General features: G+C 41.1%; 1 protein-coding gene and 2 long non-coding RNA genes across 11 annotated transcripts in view; 1 reads left to right on the top strand and 2 right to left on the bottom strand.

Annotated features, from left to right (window-relative positions):
- The window catches only part of LOC117451636 (RNA-binding protein FUS-like), an 84799-nt gene that overhangs the window by 10747 nt on the left and 49978 nt on the right, over window positions 1-24074 (top strand). For 4 of the 9 annotated variants that reach the window (XM_071203946.1, XM_071203949.1, XM_071203947.1 and 1 more), the window contains 2 exons: window positions 110-305; window positions 14371-14949. In XM_071203946.1, coding sequence (XP_071060047.1) covers window positions 110-305; window positions 14371-14533 — 359 coding nt within the window. In that variant the 3' untranslated portion in view covers window positions 14534-14949. Of the gene's footprint in view, window positions 1-109; window positions 306-14370; window positions 14950-24074 lie in introns of those variants that run through there. The other 5 variants (XM_071203955.1, XM_071203954.1, XM_071203953.1 and 2 more) reach the window with 2 other exon arrangements.
- LOC139434233 (uncharacterized) lies at window positions 15044-16580 on the bottom strand. Its single transcript, XR_011643617.1, has 3 exons — window positions 16484-16580; window positions 15683-15768; window positions 15044-15141 (listed from the first exon to the last, which is right to left on the bottom strand). It is a non-coding gene; the product is annotated as an uncharacterized lncRNA (long non-coding RNA).
- Window positions 18161-21950, bottom strand: LOC139434234 (uncharacterized). Its single transcript, XR_011643618.1, has 3 exons — window positions 21593-21950; window positions 20497-20586; window positions 18161-19984 (listed from the first exon to the last, which is right to left on the bottom strand). It is a non-coding gene; the product is annotated as an uncharacterized lncRNA (long non-coding RNA).

Raw genomic sequence — 24074 nt, 5'->3', positions numbered from 1 at the left:
ATTAATCAATTTCAAAATGCTACAACATAGTTTTTTGTGGTACTTCTGTAATCAGGTATTGGCATCACTACACATCTGTAGATTTCTAAGTGTCTCAACCCCTTCTTAGGATATGGAGGTGAAAGCCCACCGTTGAGCGGAGGAGGAGGAGGTGGGGGATACGGCGGTTCCGATAGAGGTTACGGGGATCAGGATGGCCGCGGCAGCAGAGGACGCGGAGGTGGATTTGGAGGTCGTGGCGGTGGCGGATTTGACAGTGGTTTTGACCTTGGGGGCCGAGGTGGACCGAGAGGAAGAGGCATGGGGTGAGTGTTAAAAAAACATCCAGTGTCCATGTTATCAATCCTGTCTTATAAAAACGAAAATCTAAGTACAGGGATTCATAAAAAAGTTTCCTCCACTGCAGTTTCAGTACAACTGTGTCGAGGAAATAGAAAAAAAGAAGACAGTGTACTGTTCCACATCTGTAGCTTCATGCTTAAGCTATTGAGAGGCACTCCTTCTTGCCACAAAGTTATTACTATGTTATCAGTCTGCTGTGACGACTGCACACATTTGTTTTGCTTTAGAGCAGTTTGCCGTATGCATCTTTCCTAGGTGAATACAAAACAAATAAAGGTTTGTGTGTTCTCCGCAGCACCTCAGAGAACAGATTTATTTTATTTCTTGTGCTGCCACTGAAATCTGTTGAATAGAGTGCAAGAACCTCTCATATCGACTCCAATACTTCTTATTATATCAAGCTGCAACAGTACTATGACCGAGGGGGAGCCATGTGTCATGATTTATACGGTGAATTCATCAATAGGCTACCTCTGAATACATTTCAGACTTTTCAATGGTGATTTGTTAAACATCAGACATTTCTTGCTTAACTTGATCACATGCATGTTATAACACAAGAAAATGTAATCAAAAATATGTTAATAGTGTGAAGTCTCTGTATGCATGTCCTAAATAGAGTGTATGTTCTCTCAACGTAATCCGAAGAAGGCCGTTTTGTTTTTTTGTTGTCCCACTTATAAAGATTCTTAAAACTTAGTTTGGTGGTATTTTTTACAAACACTACCACTGCCTTGATTCTGTGGCCAGCAGTTGAAAACAATTTGATAATATAATAAGATATAGGCCTAACCTATACAGTAGTGCTGGGGGGAAACGATTATTTCGAAAACGATTAATCGGGCGATTATTTGATCGATTAGTCGACTAATCTAACGAGTCTGTTGTTCAATTCATAAAAAACGTAATGTAAAAAAAACGTAATGTAAACATTTTTTTTTTCACAATACTGTGTCTCAGGGGATCTTAATATTTAACAAACTATTAATGTGTTATACCAGATTAACGGTAATAATCTCAGCTAACTGCCGATACAAACCATGTTTACCAAAACAAAACACAAGTCTCATAAGAAGCATCTAAATGACCCATGAGCGAAAAATGCTAACGGACATTGGCACAGAACTCAAGATAAAAGTACCCTTATTACTCATCGTAGCTGCACATACAAGATATCCGATTAAAGCTGAGACTCCACAGATTATGTAGGTGTATAGTATCATCACTGAGTGATCCGGACTCGCGACAGGGGAAGCAAATACAGTCATCACAACACGTACCTTTACAGAGCTTCTAGGGAGATCGTCTCACCACCGTAGCTGTCAATTTGATCAAAAGACGTGTTCAATGGCATTAAAATGAGAAAAAACGCGGCTGAATCGGTTAATCCATAGGTTTTTAACGTCTATGTATAAAAAAATTATTGAATTTATAATCCATAATTCCATTTTTATGTAAAAATCGGAGAGCAAATGTTAGCTGCTAATGGTAGCCACCACAACTAGCTGCCGCTTTAAATGTTCCAACATAGCCGTTGTGCTTGTGTGATATGCCAACTCAATTTGGCAAAGACTGCAAATGACAATATCTTTGCGTTTTGGACTAACTTTAAAATATTCCCATGCTTTTGAAGACCTAGGGCGAGATGTTTTCGTTTGAGGGCTTCGTGCGCAATCCTGTGAGGAGGTGGTAGCCATTTCAGTCTCCATTGTGTTTGAAGTGCGATTGCGAACTGCTTGTTGCTTTGTTTACAAACCCACGTGTGTGTAGCGACGCGTCGACGCGGAAATATGTCGTCGACGATATTTTGAAGTCGCTCCAGCACTACTATACAGTGGAGGAACAACTTTTGTAATTGATGTTCATGCAATGAAACGAGGGGTTACGTATGGTAACCCTTGTTATATAAGCACAGGCGGAGCCCTCTACTGGACGCTATGGGTAGTACTACCTTATCATGCAAGCATTCACCTACTGAGACTTCTATAGACGTAGCCGGCCCCGGGGCGGGCCTACCTGAATGCGCGCGCATCTCATCGTATAAAAGGAGGCCTCGCCTCCTGACTGTCATCCTACACCTCTCTTCAGCGAGCGGTATAGGGCAGACAGTGCCCTGAGTAGAGGGCGGACCCTGTGCTTATATGACAAGGGTTACCATACGTAACCCCTCGTTATATCTCTCACAGGCTCCGCCCTCTACTGTACTCTATGGGTACAGTGGGCAGAGCCCCGATGTATACACGCGCTGTCGTCCAACAACACCGTTCCACCCCACTGCCCCTGGCCGGCTTTCCGGTTAGCAGCCGCTGCACCTCACTCTCCTCTACCTCGCTTATAACCGTGGAGAAGTCTGGGCTGCGGCTGACAGAGCCAGTGGCGTTTCTATATGTACAAAAGTGGTGGGGCACAAAAAACTCAGATGTCTATATATAAGCTTCTGCAGAGAGGTTCATGGCTGGTGAGGCACTGGCACTGACTCTTCAGGTTTACAAATATATTAAATCAAAATATAATATTATTTTCAAAAGCTTTTTTTGTCTGATGCTTCAATTACTTTTAAACAGACAGTTCAACTGAAGGATACCCAACATTTTTTAATTTTATCATTTAAATATTGAATTGTTCTCTCTTAGTAAGATCCCATTTTCAATACAATTGCAGTCTTACCTTGACTTGAAGATTAAGTCCATTTGCCTATCCTTCTGGACAAAAATCTCTATTACTTTTTTGTAAAAGTCCTCCTTATCTTCTTGTAGTTTCAAAAGTCTATCATAAATCTAATCAATAGATTTTTGATTCGAAAATGATAAAAGTAGGGTAGACATGTGGATATTATCCGGCTGAACAAAATGTACATTTATCTAACAGCTACGTTTCCCACAGATCTTATTTTGAGCTATTTTCTAAAATCCTATGGAGAAATCTCGTTGCTTTTTTGTGGAGGGAAGCCATGCGCAGCTTACTTCCTGGTTTTAGGACGCCTCACTGCAGCTCTCTCGTCTCCTCTTCACACACCACACTTTTCGCGGCACACGTACTTACAGCCAATCAGCTCTGAATTATGTGAGATGACGTATGGTGGGGATGGCAGCACTTTGCCCCTCTGGTCATTATTTTTTGCCACACACATTAAATAGGAAAATACTCTGAGTGTAGTTTTTGCAGTCACCGTTCACTTAGACAGTCAGAGGGAGGGGCAGGATCAGGTTTTGTCCCACATGGCTCTAAACAGCTCAATAGGCACACACTGTAGACACTAATTAGAAGAACACATAATAAAACAGCAATGTACAGACGAATCAGATGATTAAACATGATCTTAAAATATATTTAATATATTTTTTAATTTATTTTTTGCATTTTGTTGTAATCATTATGTTAATACTTTCTGCTGACACTAGGTGGGGCACCTGCCCCTAATGACCAGTCGCCACTGGACAGAGCACACTCTGACGCGCTTACCTCGCGAAAAGTGTGCTCGGAAAACAGTGCTGAGGGCCCCCCCCGTCCGCTGCCCCGTATGGGCTCACTGTGCACCACCTCTCCCGAGTTCCTAAGGACACTGACCCTTTGCAGAGTGTGCGTGGACTATAGTGTGGAGGGCTCTCCCCTCCTGTCCCTAGGCAGGCGAGTAGAGCCCTCCAGCCCCGTAAGGGCCCAGTGCGCATCACGTTCCCCGGGAACCTCCAGGCAGAGTCCTGCATCGGGTCGGGTACCTGCAAAAAAGGTGATTCGCGGGTGGTATTTTTTCCGGGTTCGGTTCTGGGTAAAACAAAGATGATGCGAGTCGGGTCGCGGGTATTGCATAATAAATATATTAAAATAATAATAATTTAGTTTAATGTTTAAAATCCTCAGACCTCTCCCCCGCGGGGCCGCGCATAATCATAACCTCTGCAGCGCATCAATCTGCTGCTGAGCGCGCCACATTCGAAATGGCTGAGGTGAAGCTCTCTAGCGGAGAATACAGCATTTTCAATATCACTTCCTCAAGAGCGAAATCCAACATCTGGGAGGCTTTTGGTGTCATCCTAGATGGAGAAAATAACCAACATCCCACGCTTTTTGAGACAAATATGCTACTGCGTGTGTTAATAATTGCATGTTTTCACTGCTCATAGGATATGCGGGTTCGGGTCGGTTTGCAGATCTTGTGCCGACGCGTCGGGTCGGGTTGCGGAACTAATTGGCAATATGTGCGGGTAGCGGGGCGGGTTCAGTATTGCACGTCGTGGGTGCGGGTCTTGAAAATCAGACCCGTGCAGGACTCTGCCTCCAGAGGGCCCGGAAAAAACGCAAGCGCATTACGCCTGGGGAGGGGGTCAGATGCCCACTGACCCACAGCACCCCCTCCTCACCAGTCCTGTGTTGCCCCAGCAAGCACAGACGAGGATAAAGAGCCAGACATGTCCAAGAGATAAAACTTTATGAAGGGGCCTGGCGTTGACCAAGACGCCACCGTGCATATGTCCTCCACACTCACACCGTTGAATAAGGCTGTTGACACAGCCACAGCCCGTGTAGAGTGTGCACGGACCCCCGTGGGGCAGGCTCTCCCTGCCGGTCCATAGGCATGTGCAATGCACTCGCAGAGCCAACCTGCCAGGCGTTTCTTGGACAGAGCTTTCCCGGTCACCCCGCCCCAGAAGCACACAAACAGTGTTCAGTGCGTCTAAGGGCAGCCATGCGCTCCACATAACATGCTAGCGCACGCACCGGGCAGAGGAGGTAGATAGAAGCAGATGGGCCGCCAGTCTCTCATCGAGGGGGGGGCACACCGGGACACACCGGGACACGCCGTGTCCGAGCGGCCCTGCACCCTGATGATACCCGCCATGGCTGCGATTGGGGCCTTCGTCCTCAATGGCCGCTGCCACGTCGCCTCCACCGGGCGGCTTACAGGCCTCGGTGGCAGCGGTGGGGGGAGTGGTAAGCCTACACGCTCCGCCGCCAGGGTCATCACCGCCGGGAAGTCCAGACGCGCAGACCTGTGTGCTGGACCCTCCTGGCTGCCGGACCGGAAGGTACCAGACAACGAGGCGTCGTCGTTTTCCTCCTCCGCGAACGCGGCCACCCGGCCCCTCGGGAGGGTGAACTCAATATGGCACCTCGTCATCCAGTTCATCCATCTCCACCACCTCGAGGTCCTGATCCTCCACCTGCGAGCCGAACTTCACCCGGAAATGATCGCCACGATGTCGGCGGCTCAGTCGAGGGATCATCCGGCAGGCGTTACAGGCCGGCGACTGGCCTAGGCCGTCTTCGGCGTGATCCTGCCCCAGGCACTGGAAGCACAGGCGGTGCGGATCAGCCGCCGCGATCAGGCCAGGGCATGTCGGGCAGGTCCGGTGCTCAAGGAGTGGTGAGTAGGATTGGGTATCGTTTGAATTTCCACGATTCTGATTCCGATTCTACTTTTCGATTCCGGTTCTTAACGGTTCTCAATTCCGATTCTTTGAGGGGCAGGGTAAAAAAATGATACATGCTTCTTCCACCAAAAAAAATGCATTTATTCGAGAAACTTTTACACAGGTTAGTTTACAGTAATATTCACGTTAATCAGTCTGTTTATATTCACTGCTATGTAACTTTAACCTGAGAACCACTGAAGCTACAACAGTGCAACAGTCCAACTTTTAAAGGAACCCCCCCCCATTTAAAAACAGTTCTTGTTGAGAAAAACAAGCATATCTGCCTTCTCAGGCATACCGGGAAGAAATGTTTGAACATTTTGAAGTAAAATACTTCAATCTGGTGTACTTTAAGCAGAATTACTAGAGACTAGATCTAGGGGGTACAACTCTAAACACCCATATGAAAAAGATCGGTTTACATTTTAATAATTAAATAAATGTGAACATAACCAATAACCTATCATAGCCAATAACAAATACATGTAACGTATTTTATTTTTGTTGTTCATTCATATCTTATTTTACTATTTTATTTATGCATATTTTTGTATCTCTCCAGTTTAAAACGATATAATAATAATAATAATAATGCATTACATTTTTTATTAGAGCGCTTTTACAGGTTCTCAAAGCGCTTTACATGTACACATTACACATATTAGACATGTAAGAGTCATTACTGCGGACATTACCCACAGGAGCAAATGCGGGTAAAGTGTATGTATGTCTGGTTTACTGTCCTATAGTATACATTGGAATGATTTCAAACCTGTTTTATCCCAATAATTATAAAGGAGTGCCTTGGAAATATGTGTTTACATAAATTGTGATCAAAACGTTTGAGACCCACTGAGATAACTTAGAGTGAACTATCTAAACCAGGGGTGGGGAACCTTTTTCCTCTCAAGGGCCATTTCAATTTTTACAATATCCTCAGAGGGCCGTACAAGTTATTTACCTCTGCTTAAAAAAACTAAAATCACAGCCCATTCATTTCATTCTTTGCAAAGAAAAAGCAACCTCTTAATCCAGATATCTCACCATGACTCGCGCATGGATGCATGTGCAGGGTGTGGCGTGACCACCAAAACAGAAAGATATGGACACAAGATGTGTGCAAATGTATTTAGTTTCCTATCCATGTGAACATTATTTAAGTGGGGGGGGGACCTAACCTCCTCTAGGGGGGTCTGGGGGGCATGCTCCCCTGGGAAGATTTTTTTTAAATGTTGAAGTTAAAAGCATCAATCTGGTGCACTTTGAGAGCAACATTAGAAGATCTATGGACACATCTCTCAACACCCAAACACAACTGTAAGCAGATTTTCTTTTAATTTATGGATATTTGACAAATCACTCCCCTTTCAAACTGTATTCTTCTTTATTAATAACTGTCATATAGTATTTTATACCTGTTTACTTTATTCTCTTATTTTTTTTATAACTATAATGATCATATAAAGATGTGCCTTTACCTCACTGGTTGTAGAAAAAGCTTCTTATATTCGTTAGCATAGCTAGCTAACCAGATGCTAATGATAACAACACAGTTATTGACTGTCTGGTCAGTGTGACAGATGAGCAGATCGCCACTGGGCTTTCAACTAAAGACACAGACACGCAGAAACTACGGCATGTGTATGGACTTATCGGTACTGCAATTTCTGAAGTGCTGGAGTGGCGTTCTGGTGCTCTCCGTCAGAACTGCACCCCTGTCAGTCGAGACATATACCACGTGATGACACGTTAGGCTCGTGTTGTGTTCAAGGACCCTGACCTTGGCCAGGAAAAACAGGCAATCGCTTGTTTAATTTTTTTGCGGTCTAGATTTCTTTCATTTTTTTATTTGTTGCGTGTGTTTATAAATTACCTCGAGGGCCGTACCAAATTGTCTCGCGGGCCGTATAAGGCCCGGAGGCCGGAGGTTCCCCACCCCTGATCTAAACTCAAGAGTCCTTTACCTCACTGAGCTGTAGTTATCAGCCTCTCAGTCTGACTGGAGAGGACTCTCCTCCACCTTGTCGTAGAAACATCTTCTTCTAATATCCGTTAGAGCAGCTAGCACTAGATGCTAATAACAACAGCGCGTACCTCCCTTTCTCCCTCGCTCGCTCCCATGCTCACTCGCACTTTGGCTGTGAGCTGCGGGTGCCAGATAAGCCAACATCCCCCATTTTCATCACTTACAGCGCCCATCGTACAGGGCAAATGAAAAGTGTAACCGGGAAGAAAAGGGTGTTACATTTACTTAATTATGAATGTTGTTACATCAAGTCCGACAATTAGGATGAGCACCAACGGTCAAAACGTTTTGTTTCCCTCCCAGAGCTGTCAGCGCAGCGCCTCCACAGATGTGGCGCCCTAGGCAGACCCGGCGGCAGACATACGTCTCTGGGCGGGCATTTGATGTACCAGGGCGGGCCCACCCCCGAAACTTACATTTCCCGGGAAAACTGAATTGTGAAAGAGCTGACATGCTGAAAACCCAACGCCTGCAGGGGGGTCTGGGGAGATTCTCCCCCAGGAGATTTTTTGAAATATTAACATAAAATATACATTCTGGTACTCTCTTGAGAAGAAAAATAAATAAATCTATTACTACACAACATATTTAAAAAAAATGAATGCCATTTCAGTTTTTTGTTTGTTCTGAAAGCTGAACCTGCTGCTCCTCACAGAGAGAAGAGGGAAGAGGCTGTGAATTACTTTACATTGTGGATAAGGGTGGATTGCCCCCATTGTTCTGTGTATCAAAATGAAAGACAGCCCACACATCAATCATCAAACCGTGGGGTCTTATTTAATTACGTGTTGATTTCTATCTAACGTAATGTTGTATCGATGTATATAGAGATGTACTGTAACTACAGCAAAAATATTCTCCGTCGGGACTTCCTGCAACAACACCACGTCGTTATCTTGATTCTGATTGGCCAGAAGACATTATCAAAGATGTTCTATTGAGAAGATGATCACTACGTGACAAAAGTTTTCAAACCGTTTCTAGTCTTCGGTATTTCCAGACAAGTGACTGCTGAAATCAATCTTACTAACTACTGTCTGTGCAATTTACTCCGCGCGAGTTGGCGGACTTTATTTAGCTTACTTTAAAATCATTTTTCATGGTGGGGCTAAGCCATTTATTGGTATGGCTGTAGCCTACCCAAGTATACCCTGGCGCCGCCACTGAACATAATAATAAAACAATTAAAATGTTGTATTCAGCCCTGATTAAAACAGCGGGCCCAAATCCTGGATGGTCGGGCCCAAATCCTGGATGGGCGGGCCCGGCCCCATGGGGCCCGCCCATGACGCCGGGTCTGGCCCTAGGCGAACATCTATAACGCCAGGGCGACGGGCCGGCCCTGGTCTCAGGTTACGCTGTAGGAAGTGTAGGTACAACGCTACATTTCCCGCCCCACCGCAGTCATACAGTAGGCTACGGAGAACGGCGAGAAACATCGAAAAGCGGAACCGAAATTCACATTTCTAAATGATGCCGTTGGAATCTAAATGTTGGAAACCGGAACCGGTTCTTGGTACCCAACCCTAGTGGTCAGTCCATGCTTTTCTTTCTCTTTCTCTTATTCGCGTCTATGCTCAGTGTATCACTTCCGCTCGCTGAAGAGAAAGGGATAACAGTCAGGAGGCGAGGCCTCCTATTATACGGTGAGATGCGCGCGCATTCAGGTAGGCCCGCCCCGGGACCGGCTACGTCTATAGAAGTCTCAGTAGGTGAATGCTTGCATGATAAGGTAGTACCCATAGAGTCCAGTAGAGGGCGGAGCCTGTGAGAGATATAACATAAATTACATAGCACAGTTGGAGAATCTTTGTTTCAATGATAATCTTCTGAGTGAATAGGCTCTTCTTCGAACGGTTTCGTATAACTAAAGCAGGGGTCGGCAACCCGCGGCCCACGGGCCGTATGCGGCCCTTTAAGTATGGGGGTTATTCCCTATCTTTATTCAAGAGCGTGGTATTTAAATTTGAGAGCATAGTTTATGTATTTATTTCCCTCAAACTCTGTCCTCGCACTCAAATAGTGCCCTCGCACTCAAATAGTGCCTGCTTGCACTTAGATTTGCTCTGCTTGTGCTCAAACTGTACGCTTGCACTCAGAGATATTGCTGCTCAGAATTATTCTGTGCGCGCTCGAAACTTTTTCTTCCCTCAGAATTATTCTGTGCACGCTCGAAACTTTTGTGCAACAATCCTGTCAAAATCCCTCAACCAATAGGAGGCCAGGTGTCCTTGCGGGTGCGTTCGCTTTACTTATTACAGCGTCCCGTCAGGGCGGTTACTCTTTGGTTTATAAACTCCAGCCCTCCACGGCTTTATAACATGTACTTCACTTGTTTGATTTACAACTTTTTTTGGGGGGGGGGGAGGAAGCACAGTTAGTATATATATATATATATATACCAGCACCTTACATAATAGCTACGTTCAGTGGCGTACTGGGACTAAAAATCAGCCCGGGAATCTCGACCGGCCCTCGTTATCACTAGTAAATTGAGGGGGCAGCGCCATATATAGAGCTCTGGGAGGGGGGATTGCTAGTGAATTCTCCGACCGGCCCACTTCTTCCTCCAGACTGTTGTTCTGCTCCAGCACTGTTGTGCTACGGCTTGGTTCGGCCCGACGCGAAGCGGAGTGTCGACAACCATATTGTATAGATATTCGTATATCACGGCCTGAAGTGAGCTATTGCATTTATAAAACGGTTACCACGTGTGGCTGGCAATGTGAAAGAAAAATACACACTCCAATTTAAATAGTTTTTATTATTAAATAATGATGGTCAAAATAAAATAGTCCCTCCGTTGCCTTCTGCACAAAACATAGTGCGAGGTGGTTGCTATGCAACAACAATAACAGCTAGAGAACATAATAGACAGACAGCATTGTCGTCGTTTAGGTGCTTTTTTTTTTCTGGAGATAGGCACTTCTCAATCCACTCCTCCATAGTAAGGCCACCCCGGAGGTCGAAGTTAACCTTAAATGTTTCCATTTTAAGCTTTGTTAGTTAGTTAGTTTCGTGACGGACGTAATGTAACAGTTGTAACCATATGGTTGTAACGGTTCTCAGACGCGGAGGGATACTGACTTGTAAAAAGTAACTACAATTATACCCGGGATATACGCTCATTATATCACGACTAAGAAACATGAGATTGCTTGATTTGAATTGTCCGTTTTATAAACATGTACTAACTGTGCTTACACCCCCCCCCCCCCCCAAAAAAAAGTTGTACAGCGAAGTGATGTACATGTTATGTTATAAAGCCGTGGAGGGCTGGAGTTTATAAACCAAAGAGTAACCGCCCTGACGGGACGCTGTAATAAGTAAAGCGAACGCACCCGCAAGGACACCTGGCCTCCTATTGGTTGAGGGATTTTGACAGGATTGTTGCACAAAAGTTTCGAGCGCGCACAGAATAATTCTGAGAGCAGAAAAAGTTTCGAGCGCGCACAGAATAATTCTGAGCAGCAATATATCTGAGTGCAAGCGTACAGTTTGAGCACAAGCAGAGCAAATCTAAGTGCAAGCAGGCACTATTTGAGTGCGAGGGCACTATTTGAGTGCGAGGACAGAGTTTGAGGGAAATAAATACATAAAGTATGCTCTCAAATTTAAATACCACGCTCTTGAATAAAGATAGGGAATAACCCCCATATTTAAGCCCTCTGCTCTGGCTCCCTCGAGCTTAGACAAAAATAAGAAGGAAATAAAATAAAAGTATTTGTAGGACTATTTATATTTTGTTGCATGGTTGAAAATGTTTCGTATGTTGTATTTTGAGGTGATACTGTGACACATAAATAAAAAACAAAACGGTTTTAATTAGGTCAACTAAAATATGCGTCACATCCTGCTCCGGTCCCGCGCGAGCGCCTTTTCTTGGAGGCGAATAACCTAACCCCCGGCTCGATGAGCGAACTATGGATAAATCAAAGAAAAGTACCGGAGGAACACAGGATTTAATTCTGCGTGGACAGAGTTGTATGCTTTCACAGCAAACGATGCTGGTTTACCGGTATGTCTGATATGTAGAGAGACGTTGTCAACGATGGTGCAGCCTTTACGAGGGAGAGGAAGACAGCTGACTATCGTCAGTCATAATTCAATGGGGTATGTAATTTATTTCAGAAAACACTTTTTGTTATATTCCATGGAATGCTCTTAACGTCCCGATAGCAATGAATATATTAAATGCTTTGACAATAAATACATACAACAATTAATCTCTGGAAGCCGTAGCGCTGTAAAAAGCACGACCAATCATCTGAGCCGGCCCAGCTAAAATAACTGGATGGCCTACCTGCCTGTCAGCCTTACATCTGGGCACAAACTTATATCGTGCCCTCATTGGTCATGTGTTCGTTCGTGTGTGTTGGAGGAGGGGCTCTGTAAGAAAGTCTGAAGGAAGAAGCATATTTTTTCCGGTTGTGTACTTTCAAATTCTAGCGCACTCAAGCTGGTTTCTCCATTCTTACCTTTAACTCTTTTTAGGGTGCAGATATATGTTTTATTTATTTCAAAGTGGGCCCATTTAATAATATTTGTTTCCTCTTCAAATGTGCAGAGGACTCCCCAAGTGCTGTGTTTAATTTATTTTAAAGTAGGCCTGTGTATTATTTTTAATTCTCCTTATAAAAGTTATTTGTTTCTTATTCGAGGTTAACAGTTTTATATCATGTAATAAATAGCCTAATAAATGCAAAAAAACTGTAGTTTTTGTCTGATATAACAATAAAAAACTATGAAATATGTTTTGCGGCTCCAGACAAAACATCTTTTGGGAAAAAGGAGCGAAATGGCTCTTTTGGTCAAAAAGGTTGCAGACCCCTGAACTAAAGGTAGACTCATTGAATGTTATAAAAAATGATGGCTTTGGGCAAAAGTATAACAAAGAAAAATAACAAGAAAATTACATATCAAAGATTTGACAACATTTGTAAAGCTATAAGACAGAAACTTGTGAAGGTGATATTTTTGTTAAAGAGGTTGCACAATATTTTTGTGTTTTCCTTGTTGGTGATAAAGACATAGCACAACAAGTTTGCCATGTTATTGCAGACACCTTGTGTTAAGAGTTCATGTAGAAATTAAAACTAATCTCGAAGAAAACCTAATGCTTTTAGTTGAATATTTAGAGCATAGGTCGTGGTGCACTTCAGCCCTGTGTGGCTGAAACCAGTATAACAACAATAACATGTTTTAATTTCAACCCTTTTTTCATTACTGAAAAAAGTAACTTCCAAAAGTTATCTTCGCAAAACGAACAAATGTATGAAGGTAGATATGGTGCAAAATGCGAGAGCGTGAAAACCTGATGTGAGCACTTGCAGAAAAAAAATCTGTGCTTGTGTGCATACATTTACACTTGTATAAAATATCCACGTAACTGTGAACCAAATGTACACTTGTATAAAATATCCACGTAACTGTGAATCAAATTTACACTTGTAAAAAATATCTACGTAACTGTGAACCAAATTTGAAGTCACAGAAGAAAAAAAAATGTTTTGTAGCTTGTCGGAAAAAAATGAACTTAGAGATGAAATGTTCACTTGCAGAAAAATACACATTTTTAAAATATATTTTCCATTACAACTGCAACTTTATTTATTACAACCTCTCAAATCAGTCATTACAACTTGACGAATCTGCTCTGTGGCAGTATAAATCGACGAATCTGCGGTCTTGACTTTTGCTACACTTCTTGCGATAAATGTGTCACAAAAGTAATTTTCACCTGTAGATGTGGGGGGAGGGAGGGGGGTTGGAGCGAAGGGGCGGAGCTATCAGAAGGACGAGGCTCGGGTGACTGGAGACTGCGGGGCTAACGGTTCGTGTCGCTACCAGTCCGCTGACATGGCGCATCAATGAACGGTACATTTTGGCCCATTACTTGCCCAGTATTACTTTGAATATTATTATTGTGATTGAGGATTACATCCGCTTTGAAGACCACCGTTTTATATCGTGCAGTTTAGCGGCAAAATAACGTCAGTTAGCCAGCTAACGATAGCTTTGTTGAGTTTATTCTAGCTAAACAAGTAGTGGTTGTCGTCTATACAGCAGTAATTCATATATTATAGCCTACTGCTTTGGCACTAACGGTTGATAACCGTTTATGAAAATAAAACCAATTGAACTTCAGAATCTTAAAATCCCTTAACGTTTGTATGCAATTGTGCTAAATTCAACTCTGGAATCAAGCAAATATTAATATGTTTGCATGACATTAGTTATTTATATTTTGCCATCACTGAACTATACGTTTAATACATTTAAGTCAAGCTAAGGTACATGTGTACAGCTAGTTAGTGCTCTTACCGATGCCTCCTCCAAACAGCATAATAACCAGACTGTATCATTAAAACTAAGTACCAGTTCTAGATCCTTGACTTTAGACAAACAATTCAAAAGACAACATGTATTTAAAGACCAATCTTTATTTGAAGGTGCCTCTTAACCTGAGATATTAGTTATACAGTAATAGTATTGACAATCTAAAAAAACTGAGCAACTCAACAGTCAACTTTATGTTTCTTATTGTCTCTAAAGCATTTATTATTTTCATTTTCCCCCTCTCATATTCAGTGTGGACGGATTGAGACAGCGTGGTGTCCAGAGGGCTGCAGAGACTTCAGGGAGAAACCTCCGTGTGATGGACGTCCTGTCTGTTGGTGTGGAGAGGACTGAGGGTCTTTCCTCAGCGAGGAGGACCAGGCCTGATGGAGGAGCCCATGCTGGGCAAAGCTGATACCAACTGCACAGGCCTAGTCTGTCACGTTATTTGACTAAATGTGTTTACTTATACATTTATTAGGTTTACACCTTCTGTCCATGTGCTTTTTATTTAAAACATTTGATTAACTTTTGGTTCACATTTCAAGAAATTGTATTTGCACTCATTTTGTCCATTATTCTTACTGAAAATGTTAGATGCCACATTCACATCTGACTGAAGATTGGCCCCATTTATTTGTGACGTTGCAAACTCTGCGGTACAAGGCACAAGTGATGTGAAGCTCATAAAGTGAGGCACATAGAATTAATCAGCTGATGGAGTGTAGATGTGGAAATAGGTGCATTCGATCAGCTGACTATGTTTTTCGCCACACTTTATAAGCCTGACTATAACCACCCCTTCTCTAAGGTGCAGGCAGTGTCACAAACAAATGATGGTCCTGATAGACTACAAAAATATTCGGTGTGCAGATCTTTGTTTTCACAATAAAAGTAGTTTCTTAGTGAATGTCTTGTACTGGTCTTAAAATCTCATAACATCAGCTTTTAATGTTCCTCTTGGATGTTCTTCTTGACCCTCAGAGAAGGAGAAGATGTCGTGTCTTTCAGGCATGTCCTTTCCTAACAAAAATTACAGGAAACATAAAACATTATTGCAGAACAAGTGTGTTATTTATGAAAGAGGTGTGTTTGTGTGTTATGGGGCTGTTGATATAATTATTTTTTAATTGTAATCAGATTATGAATGAACAGTATGAAATTCATCAACATTGAAATATATGTTATTATCAAAATAATATTTAACTGTTATCAAAACATAGTGCAACTGTAGAAGCTTGCTCTGTTGTCTCACTGAAAGAATAACTTTTACCACGTTTTTACAGACAATATTGAGAGATAAATAGTAGCAGTTCTCACTATGTGTTAAATATCTTTGCCTTCAATACATTAAATTAGAAAACTGACAAAGTCATATTGCTTGTTAACATCTAAATGTGACTTTGTGCATGGAAAAAACCCTCAACTTAACTGATGTGTAGGTGATCTAGTATTTAGTATTGTTTAATGGAATGTATATCAGTGTATTCAAGTCAATACTTCATTCATTTAAACCAATATCTTTCTTGATTCTTTGTACAGTATGAAAAAAGAGTCTTAGTACCTGAGCTGAAGTTCACTGCTGTGAGGAGTCCAGTTCTGTCTCTCACCCTCTGGTCCAGCCTGTCTGCATCACCTGGACACCTTAAGCTTAAACAAACAGATATATATGTAAAGTAACCATGTGTACAAACAATATAACCATTCTCTTCTGTTGAACATGTTGGATTGTGTAGAGTCAGGGTCCTTTTTATTTTACTGTAACTTTGGAAATTGTGTTACCAATGCTTACTGTTTATTTGATATCAATTTGTAATACAATTAATAAAAACAACAAGGTTTGGGTTTGTTATTCAGATGACTGTGACGTTAACTTGTAAGCTCAATAATGAACTCCAGCTCAACCAACCATATTGTAATATCTAAGTAATCATCTTGAAATATGACATTAATAATTGTAATATACACACATGTGAGGTTTATTTCACATACACTACTTCGACGTTAGCTAAATAGAAAATAGCATGGATAATTTACAAAGGCTTTAAAAACACAGCAGGAGCCCAAGACAATTATAAAACTTGTCATTATTTCAGTACAGTTCAATTGGTTTTATTTTCATAAACGCTTATCAACCGTTAGTGCCAAAGCAGTAGGCTATAATATATGAATTACTGCTGTTTAGACTACAGCCACTACTTGTTTAGCTAGCATACACTCAACAAAGCTAGCGTTAGCTGGCTGACTGACGTTATTTCGCCGCTAAACTGCACGATATAAAACGGTGGTCTTCAAAGCGGATTTAATCCTCAATCACAATAATAATATTCAAAGTAATACTGGGCAAGTACTGGGCGAAACTTACCGTTGATTGACGCGCCATGTCAGCGGACTGGTAGCGACACGAACAGTAGCCCCGCAGTCATCCGGTTCGACCTGACTGTGACTGACCCAAGCCTCGTTGTTCTGATAGCTCCGCCCCTTTGCTCCAACCCCCCTCCCTCCCCCCACATCTACAGGTGAAAATTACTTTTGCGACACATTTATCGCAAGAAGTGTAGCAAAAGTATGGAAGCAAACAAGAGACAGAAGTATTTGAATTGTATTAGACACCGAATTTATAGCATTGAAAATAATTACTTTGAAAATCATGTATCTGAATGTTTTTGCTCCGAATTTACCTATGTGAAATAAAAATGTAAAAATTCAAGTGAAAAAAATTAGAATGTTCAAATTCAGATCCCAAAAATTCAAGTGAAAAAAATTCGACGTCAAAAAATTCGGTGTATAAAATTCGATGTCCAAAATTGCGATGCAGCATCATCCGGGCTACTCAGACAGGAAAACCAATCGAGCCCTAATGCAATCAAACCGACTTCTGGCCTATCAGAGCACGGCTTTGTCAGTCATGTGATCACAACCTGGGAGAAAAATGACGGAGAACAGTGGGGCTCGCCGCTCGGGTAAGTAGTCAGTTTGTGCTCTTTATTTTCCAAGCAGTGAGGGCTCGACAGCATTTGTATCTTACATTAACTAGCTAAATGAGTGAAGTAGCCTTGTGCCTTGCTGTTAGCAAGCTCCGTAGTTATCATTAATTGAAGTGAATCACAACGTTACCGTGTCCTTTTGTGTGTGTGTGTGTGTGTGTGTGTGTGTGTGGGGGGGGGGGGGGTGACGGTTTGCAAAGTAACGTAACGATCACTTCGGTTAGATAAGTCAAGTAGACACTACATTATACGAAATACTATCTTGCAAAAGCCCTGCATTTAAACATGTTAATGTTACTTTAGTAAAAGTATGCTAGTATAATTAGGAAAGTGTTGTTAAAGTCGACACAAGTTATACTATTATATAATTTGTTGTATTGTTATTACCGATGCACGAGTTGACTTAACTGTTGTAGTTGGAGCTCATTTCGAACAATGAGCTAACTAATGATTACTTTCATAATGGTTTAATGTGCTGACTATTTTCTACATTAATAGATGAAGGTCTGGTTTGTTCAAACTCTCAAAATAGTAGGACATGCTGTCATAATTACCCAGAGTCCGAAGTGACACCTTTACAATGTTAAAGCTGTTAGATAAATGTAGTGATGTAAAAACTAAAGTATTCAAGATAGTGTAGTGGAAAAGAGAATGTTTTAAAAAAAATGTTACTAAAACAAAATCTCTTGTTTTGGACTGACAGTAATGATTCAAGAAATAGTAGATAAATAAATACACACACATCTGATTTGTTGTGGATGCAACACAACAAATGGTGCTCTTACCTGTGATGCCTCCTCCAAACATTATAACCAGACTGTATCATTCAAACTATAAGTAACAGTTCTGTACTTGACTTTAGACAAACAATTCAAAAGACAAAATCAACACAATTTATTGAAAGACCAATCTTTATTTTACGGTGCCTCTCCTTTTGTTTGTATTATTAAACCCTGTCAATCTAAAAAAACGGAGCAACTCAACAGTTAACTTTATATTTCTTATTGTCCAAAGCATCTATTACACTATTTGTTCCCCTCATATTCACAGGATGGATGATTAGAGACTTTGGGGGAACGTCCTGTCTGTTGGTTTGGCCAGAGAGGGCTGAGGGTCTTTCCCTGCGAGGAGGACCTGGGGGGTATACTACGAAGCAGGATTTTCTCTTAGCGGCTAAATTCAGGGAAAACTCTGGGTTTCCGGTCCTACGAAGCTGGTTCTCTTTTTAGCAGGCTAGATCTTCATGGTAACTTATGCTTAGCGGCTAACCTGGTCGGGACCAGGTGAGGTTGCAGGCTAAGAGCTCAACTCAGTGAAAGCACTGCCTGCTGACCAATCAGAGCTCAGTGTGCAGAGTTTAAAGCGATCAAGTCATATTACAGGAGAAAGGAAATACAGAAAAGCTGCCGATGCAGGAAAGACGGCCGGCAAAAATCACCGACTGTGTGAACGTGAACATGAATAGAATATCACCTCCATCTTCAGAACAATCTGACTATTATAACATTAGCGTTAACAAAGCTTACTTAAATATCTGCCACAACATCAGTACCCGGATCAGAGTAACATTAAGTTGAGGAAACACTCGAGACAAATGTAATTAAAGTCAGATCGTGTCTTAGACGGCAGTGATATCATAAACCTGTTAATGTACGCATTCAAACACTTGTTCTGTTACCAGCTGTATTCACCTTGCAGGTGCAGCTATGTGGCTTTGATCCTAGATAAAGTGTTTAAGTCATGGATGTCTAATATTATAGTTGACTTTTCATTCAGGAAGTATGACGCTGCGCTGTCAGTACGCTTCTCCATGTTTGTGATTGGTCGAATGCTCCAGATCCCACCCCTTTCATGTGAACGCGCACCTAACTAGATAGGACACGGCTGGCTTGAGCGATTCACTTGATAACCCGCGTCGTAGTACCGTTTAGCGAGAGCGCGTATGTTTTGGATTAGGCCAACCGGCTAACTCAAACATATCCAGGTTAGGTTGAACCGGCTTCGTAGTACAGGCCCCAGGCCTGAGGGAGGAGGACCTGCACCAGCTGCACCTACAGAACTTAGCCCATGCTGGGCATAGCTGTTACCACCTGCACAGGCCTAGCCGGTCACTTTATTTGACAAAATGTGTTTACTTAATCAATTAACAGATTAACATTTAGTGTAATTTATGTATATTATTTCATTTGTATTTAAAAAAAATTGTGATGGTTCATGCTTGATAACTTTTAGTTCACATTTCAATAAATTGTATTTGCACTCCTTTTGTCCGTTATTCTTACTGAAAATGTTAAGTTACACATTCACATCTGACTGAAGATTGGCACCATTTATTTGGGTATATCCAGTCTCTGATAGTGTTACGTTATTATGAGAGTGCTCCGTTTGATTCTGAAATTGTATATATTTATATAAATATATACATATATATGTGTGTGTATATGTCCGCATCTGTAGCCTGTTATTGTCTCATTACACCGCACTGTGAATGAATCAAAGTAAATATAGAAGTGGTCATGAACACATCTGTCCATCAGACAGAGGACTGCTGTGCCTCCTGTCATCATTAATGGACGTCTCTTTAAAATGACCGAGTTCTCCTTTCTCTAACCGCCTGCTGCTTCCCCTCCTCTCTCCTCGGTTCTCCTCCTCTCTCCTCGGTTCCCCTCCTTGGCTCCTCCGCTCGCATCTCCTGTGGGCGGGACTAAGTCTCGAGGAGGGCAATTAGTGAAATGAGAAAGGGCCTAAGTGTCTCTTAGTGAATGTCCTGTACTGCTCTTAAATCTCATCACATCAGCTTCTCCTTTCCCTCTTGGATGTTCTTCTGGACCCTCAGAGAAAGAGAACATGGTGAAGCAGTCCTGTCTCTCAGGCATCTCCTAACAGAAATATCAAAAAACATATTATTGCAGAGCAAGTGTGTTATTTAAGAAAGAGGTGTGTTTGTTTGTTTGTTCAGGGGCTATAAATATAATGATTTTTTTATTTTAATGTGTTTTTTAAATCCAACAGTGTACTACAAAAATAATCAGATTATGAATAAACCGTTCTAAATTCATCAACATTGAAATAAATGTATTATTAAAATAATATAGAACTGTTATCAAAACGTAGTGCAACTGTAGAAGCTTGCTCTGTCCGGTTGTCTCACTGAAAGACAAAGGGTCGCAGCTCTCACTATGTTCAATAATTTTGCCTTAAATACATTGAAATGTGAAAGTTGAACAAAAAAGTGATGTTGCTTGGTAAAATGTAACCTTTAGCTAAGAAAGTACACTCAACATCACTGATGTGTAGGTGATCTAGTATTCAGTCATGTTTAATGGCATGTGTATCAGTGTATTAGAGTCATTACTTTATGCATTCTTTGTAAAGTATGAAAAAGGTGTACCTTGGAATCCGTGCTGAAGTTCTCTGCTGCTAGGAGTCCAGATCTGTCTCTCCTCCTCTGGTCCAGCCTGTCTGGATCACCTTAAGGACACTTTGAACAAACAGATGTAAAGTTACATGCATGGCTTACAGACTTCTTTACATGCAAACAACTTTTTATCTTCTTTTAAAAACAGGTCATAATCTTATTGTTATACTTAAGAAATTGCTGGATATCACAGTCCTTATACTGTATCAGTTTGATTGAGTATTATTGTGTAGGTCCTTTTTATTTTACTGTTACTTTGGATGAGTTTTTAATAAGTCAGTCAAATTAATTTGTTTTCATATGCCATATTCATATGCATCACACACGTAAGGGTAAGACACAAACCTATTGAACAAATGCAATGGATAAGCTTAATTTTCACTGAAGTCACACATAACGTCATGTCTAATATTTAAACAAATAATTTCCTTGTCACTAAAGCATTGACTACGCTATTCATCGTCCTTAAGTTACATGTTCTGTTCTACAGCCACGATAAGGCTGTTTCTCAAGTGTGAGGATAATACAATTAGGCATTGGTAATAATAATATTAAAAACAACAATGTTTGTGTCGTTCGTCGGATAGGCGGTTAGCTGCAATAAATAACTCCAGTTCAACAAACCATATTACAATATCTAAGGGAGCGTTATTTCTGGACCATCTTGAAATGTGACGCTCATATTTTAAAGATACACACATTTCATTGTGAGGTTGATTTAATATCACTAAGCCTCTCTTCAACAATACGTTGACGTTAGCTAGTCTATTGTATGCTATAGTAGAGCATAGCGAATTTAAACGAACCTTAACAATGCATACAGTAACCTAACTATCTAACGTACAAGGATGACCTTATTTTAGCAACCTCGCACAGAAGCCTTTTGGTATACAGTAGCATCCCACTTAATGTTATACACTCTTGGATGCTACGCATAGCATCGTTAGCACAGATGGAGCTACGATTGCTCAAATGCTAACCCAACTCTAAACATTCATTAACGTTAGCTTAATAAAAACACCAGTAACATAACATAAGTACTTTATGTACTTATGCAGGGTTGACTTACCCAAGAAACTGCATTCACGGTCGGTCTATTTTAACCGCAGATAAATCCTATATTTGCATGACGAATAGTCCACCAGGAGCCAACACAACAAACACGGCCGAGTTCAAGTAGTGTTCTCCTCATGAGCTGAGCCGCTGTAGCATCACGGAGCCAATGGAGCTAACGGAGCTAGCAGTGAGACAGAGGAGCCAGGAGAAGCAGCCCTGTTGTCATGAAGGGGGAATCTAACTATATACAGAATATGTTTTTGTGGATCCAGGCTAGAAACATGTTCATTTTCTGATGTTAAGTTGGGCATTTTAACATAGGGTCTACGAGAATTGCTCCCATATGCATCCATCGCCTACAGTTTGCAGCATTGAGCTTCACAGCACTGTCCCCCAGAAGTCGGGTTGATTGCATTCGGGCTCGATTGCTTATCCTGTCTGAGTAGCCCGGATGATGCTGCATCGCAATTTTTGACGTCGAATTTTATACACCGAATTTTTTTACATCGAATTTTAAACACCGAAATATTTGACGTCGAATTTTTTGCACTTGAATTTTTGTGATCTGAATTTCAACATTTTTATTTCACATAGGTAAATTCGGAGCAAAAAACATTCAGATACATGATTTTCAAAGTAATTATTTTCAATGCTATAAATTCGGTGTCTGATCAAATTCAAATACTTCTGTCTCTTGTTTGCTTCCATACAAAAGTCAAGACCGCAGATCCGTCGATTTATACTGCCACAGAGCAGATTCGTCAAATTGTAATGACTGATTTGAGAGGTTGTAATAAATAAAGTTGCAGTTGTAATGGAAAATATATTTAAAAAATATGTATTTTTCTGCAAGTGAACATTTCATCTCTAAATTCATTTTTTTTCTACAAGCTACAAAACCTTTTTTTTTCTTCTGTGACTTCAAATTTGGTTCACAGTTACGTGGATATTTTTTACAAGTGTACATTTGGTTCACAGTTACGTGGGTATTTTATACAAGTGTACATTTAGTTCACAGTTACGTGGATATTTTATACAAGTGTAAATGTAAGCACACAAACTCAGATTTTTTTTCTGCAAGTGCTCACATCAGGTTTTCACGCTCTCGCATTTTGCACCATATCTACCTTCATACAAATGTACTCCTCTTGGTTTTTCCCTCACTTGCTTCTCTCGGCTTCAGGAGAAGTATAAGAGTAATTGCACAACAACGAATTACTTGAGGATTTAGATTATAAATCTATTAATTTTAGCGACAAACCTCTACATAAACTACACACCCCCCTTAATAAGTATATTTTATACTTCAAACGACTCGCAAAAAAGCAAGGCAACTGTGCCCTTCACTCTGCCCCCACACTAAACATTACCATCACCTGCCCCCCCACTGTACCATACTCTGCTTTAATCAATCTTTGAATCTTCTCCTAGGCTTTTACCTTCTCTCCAGGCTTGCTTTCTGCTCTTAAGCCGCCATTTGGGAAATTGTTAATAGGGAAAAGTCTACAGACAGTCAAAGGTCTTCTTGTAGTTTGGGGAAAACATGTTTGAAAAAACACAAATTATTTAGGATATAATGAAAAAAAAAGCCTAAAAAAAGAACTCCTGTTTTGGGTATTTCTGCAAGGGTAAAAGAAAAAAACAATAACTGTCCACTAGGGGTGTAACGGTTCACAAACATTTCGGTTCGGTACGTACCTCGGTTTTTAGGTCACGGTTCGGTTCGGTACGTTTTCGGTACAGCAGAAAATTATCACAAAACATAACATATTTTTTTTAAATTATTATTAAACTGTGAATAATGTATTCACTCAAATAAATACAAAATATAATAAAATAAACATTAAGGTGCAGCATTTCAATGAACTGAAATAATCTGTATTTGAACTTTACTGTACTAGTAGTAGGGATCGACCGATATAGCTTTTTCAAGGCCGATACCGATTATTAGTAATCAAGGAGACCGATAACCGATATTTGGAACCGATATACATTTGCAGTAAAATCAAAAAATCTTGATGTCAAAATGTAGAATAACACAAACTCCAACACAACTCAACACAACTTCTTTGAAATGCATTTAAGCATATATTATGTTTAATGAACTTTTAAACATCTTACAACTGGTTTCCTCTCTGAGCCCTTTTCTTTAGTGCAGCCATCTGCTATGAGTTAGAGAGAGACAAGAAGTGGGGCAGCAGGCTGACATGCTTAACTAACAATAATGAGTAATGTATTATATCAAACCAATGCCTGTCTATCTAGCATAAAATCCCAATAAGCTGCTAGCAACTGCAAAACACTAGTGCTAGCTAATGTTTTGCAAACTATTAAAAGTGAGGCTATTACAGTAGACCTAACGTTAGACTAGTAGCCTCACTTCTAATATTTTGCTAAACATTTGCTAAATACATTAGCTAATGAGCTTCACATATCAACCCGAAAAACTGCGAGGCTCCACTCGCAGCCCCCCCTCCGCACCACAGTTACGGCCC

This window comes from Pseudochaenichthys georgianus, chromosome 8 (assembly GCF_902827115.2).
Source record: "Pseudochaenichthys georgianus chromosome 8, fPseGeo1.2, whole genome shotgun sequence".
Classification (NCBI taxonomy): domain Eukaryota; kingdom Metazoa; phylum Chordata; class Actinopteri; order Perciformes; family Channichthyidae; genus Pseudochaenichthys; species Pseudochaenichthys georgianus.
Note: the sequence above shows the minus strand (reverse complement) of the source record. Positions and strands in the feature narration are given on the sequence as shown.